Source organism: Rutidosis leptorrhynchoides, chromosome 11 (genome assembly GCF_046630445.1).
Source record: "Rutidosis leptorrhynchoides isolate AG116_Rl617_1_P2 chromosome 11, CSIRO_AGI_Rlap_v1, whole genome shotgun sequence".
NCBI lineage: Eukaryota > Viridiplantae > Streptophyta > Magnoliopsida > Asterales > Asteraceae > Rutidosis > Rutidosis leptorrhynchoides.
Window position 1 is genome coordinate 70,661,134 of NC_092343.1, and position 8,810 is coordinate 70,669,943.

The 8,810-nt window shown below is 33.7% G+C and overlaps 1 protein-coding gene across 1 annotated transcript; it reads left to right on the top strand.

Annotated features, from left to right (window-relative positions):
• The first annotated feature begins 3,842 nt into the window (after nt 1–3,842).
• On the top strand, nt 3,843–6,201 carry LOC139877323 (RAN GTPase-activating protein 1-like). The gene is made up of 2 exons (XM_071864734.1): nt 3,843–4,735; nt 5,523–6,201. The coding sequence occupies exons 1-2, from the start codon at nt 3,843–3,845 to the stop codon at nt 6,199–6,201; spliced, it is 1,572 nt and encodes a 523-aa protein (XP_071720835.1).
• The last annotated feature ends 2,609 nt before the right edge of the window (nt 6,202–8,810 follow it).

Here is an 8,810-nt window from a genome sequence, read left to right on the forward strand (position 1 = left end):
ACATTTTTTCCCGTCTCGTTTCAAGCAAGTAGATAGATATCAATTAATATTAATAAAGAAAACAAGAGGATTGTTTTGAGGTACGGATTCCTTGTTAATTAATTAAGTCAAAGTAATGTAAATTATAACGTCAACAGCTTTTTGGAATACCTGATGAGTATAACTCAGTGGTGGAAGAACTCAATCTGAAAAATTCTTGATCAGAAGACACATAAGAGGTTTCTAGATCTTCCGGCGTTTTTAGCAGCGGAGGACGGTGGCCGGCGGGAGCTCTTCGTGCTGATAACGTGTTATAATTTAATACTTTATATGGTATATATCCTACTAATATGAAGGAAGATATTAATATGGATGAAGAAAGAAGAGATTAAATTCTTATTCAAGAATGGTGTACATATCTTTACAATTGAGTGAGTATTTATAATACTAAAAGTTAACTGTACATTACTCGTTTTCACAATCAATTATAGAGTAGGTGAAATAGTAATCAATAATTCATAATTTTACTGTGCATGATTATCAATCATCCCTATTCATCTGCATGCGTACAAAATGAGAATCCATCCATATCGTAACAGTGATTTTTTTTTTTTTATTACTTTTTGTTGTGTGGGTGAGTGAAAATGGAGATATATACATACAGTGGATGATTTTGATGATTGTGGTTTATAATGTGGAAGCCACTTAAAGTGTCGGTGAGTTGTCTTCTTTTAAACAAAAATCCGGTAAATTGGATTATATTTTATACGGGGTAACTAAAAAGTTAAACCTAATTTAACGAACCAATGTATTAAATATTGTGTAGATTTATGCTTTTAATGTCCTATTGATTTTGATTATTATAATAAATGGAATATGACGCATTTTTATGTAAGCTTTAATTTGTTTTATTTATTATTTATATTTATTTATTTATTTATTTTCAAACTCCATTTTTATAATTAAATTCTATGAAGATTAACTTTCTTTTTCTTTCTAAATAATCACATAAAACGTTTAGTTTATAGGATCTTTACCTTAATTGTAGATAGTAAAAAACATAATCATCAATTCCCTTTTAGCAGAAGAGTACGACCCAAAAAGTTTAGATAGAAAAAATGTTTTTGGTGGGTAAGAAAATAAACCATTAAAATAAAATAGAATTTTTTTAGCGTCTAGTAGTTGAGCGCAAAGAAATGTGGTAATTTTTTTTTTTTTCAATTTTTGACCAAAAGTGAACAAAAAGAAAAAAGAAAAACACATTTGCGATGATATGCCGCCAAGTCTCGCTCCAATTGTGTTGTGGACTCAAAAACCTGTCAAAATATTTTATTTTGTGATGACCACCTTTTTACCCACTTTTTTTTTTAAAACTCTTTTCCTTCGGAGTCTAAAAAAAAAACTTGACGATTTGCCCTCGCAAGGAGCAAGGTGCTTTGCTCCTTGCGCCTTGCGTCTAGGCCGTGGAATAAATAGATCTAAACGAGATTTCTATCATGTGGAAGCAAGGTCGCAAGGTGCAAGCTTGCTCCTTGATTCCAGGTGGAAGCAAGGACGCAAGGTGCCTCTTGCGACCTTGCTTCCACCTGAAAGCAAGGAGCAAGGTGCATTGCTCCTTACTTCCACCGGGGAGCAAGGAGCAAACTCGTTTTGAGCTACTTATACCAGGCGCAAGGCACCTTGCTCCTTGCGAGGGCAAATCGTAAGTTTTATTTTTTTGGGCTCTAACGCATAAAAGTTTTAAAAAATGGGTAAAAAAGTGATAATCCCTTTTATTTTTTGTCGTTTAGTGGTATTATTAGCGGCAAGAATCTGTGCACCGTAAATACGAACATTGGTCGTTCTTTTTTTTTTTTTTTTTTTTTGATAGTACTGCGAATTGCGAAGAGAGAACAAAAATGATGGAAATGAAAGTAATGCTGTTAAATAACTCACATGTATTCTGGAGTTCAAATGAAAGGAAAATAAATACAAGGGAAGTAGTTAAAGTGATGAAGAAAAAAACTATCAAAAACGAAAAACGAGAATGATAAATGATCAAGTAAAATTACGTGGGACTTTATATATGTTATTAGTTACGGGGTATTAGATACACACAATATTCTTTTTTTTTTGCGTAATCAACTTCTTCTTTACAATATACGTAGGTGACTAGGTGTATAATTGTATAAAGACTATTTTAAGAAAACAGGAGATATACTTCTTAATTTATTTGATAACCAAGTAACCATATTTTTGTACCTAGGTACATCCCCAAAACTATAGAAAACGTACACCGGACGTTATCCAACGGCTGTTTTCTCCGTCACCGGTATGGCGTCTATATTATTACTTTCCTTTTGCACCTTTAATTGTTGACATGCATGCATGCATCAAACATTTTATCATATACTTTTGAGATGCATGCATGATATTGGATCATGCAAGTGATCAATGCATGTTAATCTTAGATCCATTTCTTCATTAATCTCATAATTATTTTTCTTCATATTTGTCTCAATAAATTCGTAAACTTTACAATGTAATACTGTGTAATTCATTCTCTATGTGACATGATTTATTTATTAGTGGAATGGCAAATGTGTTAAAATCGATCGTGAGATTAGTACTTGTTACAAAGATAGTTATGATACCTTCACCATCATGCACATTTCAATCAGTTGGACATGGTGAAGCGACGTTCTTTATCCATCCCAAATTTTGGGTGTTGTTTTTTTAGTATGGAGATTCAGTACGACCGCAAATATTTTTACTGTAGACTGTTTATTTTTTCGGGGATATAAGATAAAATAATGTATTATTCTGTCTGCAACCTCACAGACTTAGAAATACTGTATGTTTTTAAGTACTGCAGGCATGATTAAGTTACTTAGCAGACATAAAAACAAACAGTCTTCACTATTTAACATACATACCTTTATGTCACATTGTTTACAGATCGCATATCGATCTTCAAACAAACATCTTAAAAAACAAATTAACAACACCTAAATATCTATGCACATTTCTATTTTAGTTTGTCACAAATAAGTGACGAGGTTCAGTTAAACGAACCACGCAAAAAGGATAATTTATTTCTATAATTGTAATGTATAATAGAATTCATAATTTTTATGATATACATATTCAATATTCAATATTCCAGCTGCTGATTTCAACTTATGATCACCCTGGGCGAATTCGTTTAGACAGAGGATTATACAAGATTATAGTAAAAGAAATTGTGCAGTTTTAGTGATGAATTACCTTGCTATTTTGTACATTAACTAGATTGGTAACAGGAGAGTAACATGGTGAATTTTAGTACATAAGATGATAAGAATGAGTCAAAATACTTGAGAATGGGTCAAAATAAAATTTGTCCAAATTGTTTTGAAGAAATTAAATGATACTCACTACATCCCGTCACAAAACTAATCGGAAGAGGTTATTCTGGATATAGAAGATTTCTGATTGGTGGAGAATGAAGTTAATAAGATTTACTAAAATTGTGCAAAAAGTAAGTGAATATTTGTAATGAAACGAGGTAGTAATATAGAGCGTTACTGTGGTAAATTAAAAAAGTTTTTGGTAGTGATGATGAATTGATGATCCGTACACCAATACTTACCCTGTTACACTTTGGTCCATTAAAATTTTAATATGTTCAAATTTGACCCCTTATTTTAGTTTAACATCACTAAACAAGGTTAGTTGCTGGTAAGCTTTCTCCAAAAACTAATATGTATAAATTTTCTATACTGTTTACCTCACTTCAATATGACATTTTTCTCTTTGCTTTTTTTTTTTTCTTTTCCAAAATGGAAGCTAAGTTAAATTTAAATGTTTAACAATACATATTTAATTTGCAGGTAGTTTGAGACATGGAGTCAACTCACGGTCAAACGCGTTCCGTTAAGCTATGGCCTCCTAGCCATAGCACAAGGTTAGTACTCATCGAACGTATCGTAAAAAACCTCACAACTCCATCAATTTTATCACGAAAATACGGTCTCGTAAGTAAAGAAGAAGCAGAAGAAGACGCAAAACAAATCGAGTCTGCCGCCTATGTGGCGGCAGCCCGTTTATTTGAAAAAGATTCCGAAAGTGACGGTTCTTCAGCAGTACAAATATACGCTAAAGAATCAAGTAAACTCATGGTAGAAGTTGTCAAACGTGGGCCCCGCCCAAAAAACAATCAAGAAACAATACCCGAATTCGCCACGTCAGATCACGTTTTCGACATATCAGGAGGACGCCGCGCGTTTATCGAAGCCGAAGAAGCAAAAGAGATACTAAAACCGTTAAAATCGCCCGAAAACAAATTTACAAAAATTTGTTTTAGTAATAGAAGTTTCGGGTTACCTGCAGCCCATGTGGTTGCAACTATATTATCGTCTGTTAAAGATCAGTTGACCGAAGTTGACTTATCGGATATTGTTTCTAGAAGGCCCGAACCAGAAGCGGTTCAAGTTATGAAAATGTTTTCTTCGGCTCTAGAAGGTTCTGAATTGACTTATTTGAATTTATCGAATAATGCGTTGGGCGAAAAAGGCGTTCGAGCGTTTGGTGATCTTTTAAAGTCTCAAAGTAATCTAGTTGAGTTGCATTTAATGAATGCGGGTATTTCGAAAGATGCTGCGAAAGCCGTTTGTGAGTTAATTCCGTCGACTAACAAACTTAAGATTCTTCATTTTCATCATAATATGACTGGAGATGAAGGTGCAATCGCGATTTCTGAAGTTGTAAACAGATCTCCTAATTTGGAAGATTTCAGGTATCGGTGTTAAAATGGGCAGGTTGGATTGGTTGAGTAAAAGGTCAAAATGAACCTGGGTGAAAACATTAAATTTTGATAACGGTAAGTTCAAAATGAAGCTAGGTCAAAACATTAAATTTCGGGTCAAAATGAACCTGGGTCAAAACATTAAATTTTGGGTCAGAACATTAAATTTTGGGTCAAAATGAACCAGGGTCAAAACATTAAATACTGGGTCAAAATGAACCTGTATCATCAAAACATTAAATTTTGGGTCAAAACATTAAATTTTGGGTCAAAATGAACCAGGGCCAAAACATTAAATTTTGGGTCAAAATGAACCTGTATCATCAAAACATTAAATTTTTGGTCAAAATGAACTAGTGTCAAAACATTAAATTTTGGGTCAAAATGAACCTGTATATAATTTTGGATCAAAGTGAACCTGTATCAAAACATTAAATTTTAAGTCAAAATAAACCTGGTTCAAAACATTAAGTTTCGGGTCAAAATGAACCTGTGTCAAAACATTATATTTTGGGTCAAAATGAACCTGGGTCAAAACATTAAATTTTGGGTCAAATTAGTAAGAAACAGCTGACGGGTCAGCAACTACAACCAAATTTGATGATTTCTTTATAGTAGTTGCTCAAACAAAAAATTTGACTCGTTACTTTCAAATCGTTTGACATCCTTGACCCATTTGACCTGCAATGATGTAAACTCTTTGTAGTTTAACAGTTTAAACCCATTATAAATTGACCCGTTTCTTTAAATGGGTCAAAATTTCCACTTCTATTTGCAGGTGTTCATCTTCAAGGGTCGGCTCTAACGGGGGTGTAGCCCTAGCTGAAGCGCTCAATAATTGTACCCTAATGAGAAAACTCGACTTACGCGACAACATATTCGGACCAAAACCGGGAGTTACATTAAGTCAAGCTCTTTCGATTCATATTAATCTAACCGAACTTTACCTAAGTTACTTAAACTTAGAAAACGAAGGAATTATCGCCATTGCAAACGCTCTAAAAGATTCCGATTCGTCTCTTGAAATTTTGGAATTGGCGGGAAACAATATAACATCCGAATCGGCTAACGCTTTGGCGACTTGTATAACTTCAAAGAAACGTTCGTTAACAAAAATAAACTTATCGGAAAACGAACTTAAAGATGAAGGTGCGATAACTATTGGAAAAGCGCTTGAAGCCGAGTTTGGACGATTGTGTATAGTTGACATGAGTACTAACGGGATTGGTAATGATGGGGCGGTTAAATTGGCGAAAGCGGTTGTTGGTAAACCGGGGTTTAGGTTGTTGAATATTAACGTTAACTTTTTATCGTATAAAGGAGTTGAAGAAGTTAAAGAGATTTTTAAGAATGTGCCACGTATGCTTGGACCGCTGGATGAGAACGATCCTCAAGGTACCGAAAATGGTCAAAATGCTATTTTTAATGAGCTCGATTCTAAGCTTAAAGATCTCTAAATGAAGAGGAAAGTATAGGTTATTGTTATGATATCTTCAACTTTAGAACCAAAAAGGTGATCAAATGGGCGGTTCTCGTGACGGGTCAAAGCATGCGAATGTTAGGTCAAGTTGAAAACGGACGAGTGTCCGGGTTGTATTCGTTGGAGTTGACCCACCCGAATTCTTTTTATAGTCTTCTTTATATAATAATTAAAATTAAATTATTAAATATCTTAATTAAGAGGCTGTTAAAATAAGCATACATTATTACTTGTAATAAAACACTCAAGACTCATAATATAGTGTACTTCATTTTGTAGCTTAATTACTATGTTAGACTTACATTTTTACCATATGTTATATACTTATATCACTTTCGATTTTTATTTGTTTTTATTTTTTTTATTAAAATTAATGATAATAGAGAAATTTAACACAAACCCAAAATACAACTGCCAAGAAACAAAAACAAAAACAAAAATGTGTTTGCAGTTTTCAAGCAAAATACCATAAGTTATAACTACATCAGAACTAGAGATTTAATAACTTCAGTTGCATGCATATAGCACATAACTTAAGAGATTGTTTGAAAACGAACAATTACAGTACTAGATTACGCTAAGCAAACGTAACTCGCTTACTTTTTTGGTCCTTTTTACATTTCTTGGTGGTTACCGTTTTTCCCGCACCACCACCATCACCGACAGGGGAAGTAGGCCCACCAACATGCGGCGGCGCAAAGGAGGCTCGAGGGCTTGTTAAGGAAGGCGGCAAGGGCCGACGAAGGGGGGACGTAGGGCAATCCAAAGCTTGAATCCCCTTTTCAAGATTCGATGTATTACCTGTGTATGTAGATTTGCTCACGTATGAGCATTTCTGGCCGGAGGTCCTTAGGAAGCAATCTCTTTTGCCTCTAGAGTGAAGGGAGGGAAGACCTGATCTAGTTGCGGGTTCTATACCCGAGGGTGGAGTGATAACTTCCTTCTAATCTAGAGTACGAGGAATGATTGTCTACACTCTACCTCCCCCATACCCTACATTTGTGGGATTGAGTATTGTTGTTGTTGTTGTTGTAGATTTGCTCATGTTCTCGTACTGTCACCACAACAAAATAGCAACAATTTAAAAAAAAAATCTGAAAATGCCCCTGCGTACTAAACGTGAACGTGATTGTTCACATGGGCATCTTAGAAATTCAACATGGTGGACGATTAGTATAGTGAGTAATAATAATTATTATTTCGACCAAAAAGAATTAACATGCATGACAAATGGGTCAAACGTTTAGAAAAAGTTCAATAAAATACTCAGATCTCTATCCTATATAAGTCGTTGTAAGTTGTAACCATATCAAATATATAATGCAAAAAAAAAAAAAAAAAAAAAGAATAAAAAAAAATGTTAACAGGTTGACCCAATTCAAAGTGACTGCGGACCAACCCAAATAGTTTACCCGTTTGGACCTTTAACATGAACCACAATTTTGCTAACAAAATGTTACATCAAAAGAACCTTAAGATGTAACCGAATATTGTAATCCGAAAAATATCGTACCACTTCAAGTTTCCCTAGAGCGATTTCCAGATTTCTTGTCAGCTCATGGTTTTCCAAAGTTAAAGTTTCAATCTGAAAATGACAAAAAAACACGTTTTGTCACATCTCTTACCTTCATTGTCGGACTTATGCACCTTTGAATGGGGGACATAATAAACACGAGGTTGTAAAAGTCCAGAGTCGGGGATTGACTAACATTGACTTTTAGTAATAAATAATTAAACGTATATGATCATACATAAAACATAAATATTTAAACTATACATATAGGGCATAACATATAATTTTTAAAAAATATATTAAAAATTTGACTAACTTTGACTTAGACTGATAAATGTTGAATACACTGTTAACACATGAAATTCAAAATTTGATAATGTATGATCTCCAAAACTCTCTTCCAAAAAGAAATATATAATCCTATCACGCACAAAGTGTTGTATGAGAAAACGAATAAGAACCAACATATACTTTGGGCTAAATTTTACTCCTAAACTAGTTGATTTCATATATAAAGGGTATAATTATTATAACTTTGGTTATCAATTGTTTACACTCCAACTCCTCAAAAACAACAAAAGTCCTTTAATTTCGACTCAAGAATACACCAACATTACACTTCCTCATATCTCCAAACGCGACAACAAACCAAAAGGAACAAGAATTAACCTTTTTCTGAGACTCAAGATATAAACTTTTGTAGATGAGGTTAACCGAGATGCTTTCACACGAACCATTCCCATGTGCTTCCTGTTTTCATCAAACGGCACTTATAAACATTATTTCATACGAAAATCCCTAATATTAAAATACAATATACAGTTATAAGCAATCGTGACACCAAAACTTGTTAAGTGTTACATATCTTACGGTAGCTTTGAATCCTTGAACGGTTTTTATAAGATCAATCATTTCTTCCAAAGTCTTAAGACTTGACGAAGGCACGTAACTTATATTTCATATCCAAATCAAAATAAAATAACTTTAAGTCCCATCTTAATTTTTGGTACAAAGTTTGAGGACCAACCATGAAATTTTTCCAAAGAATAAAGACATACACACTTTATGGCCCA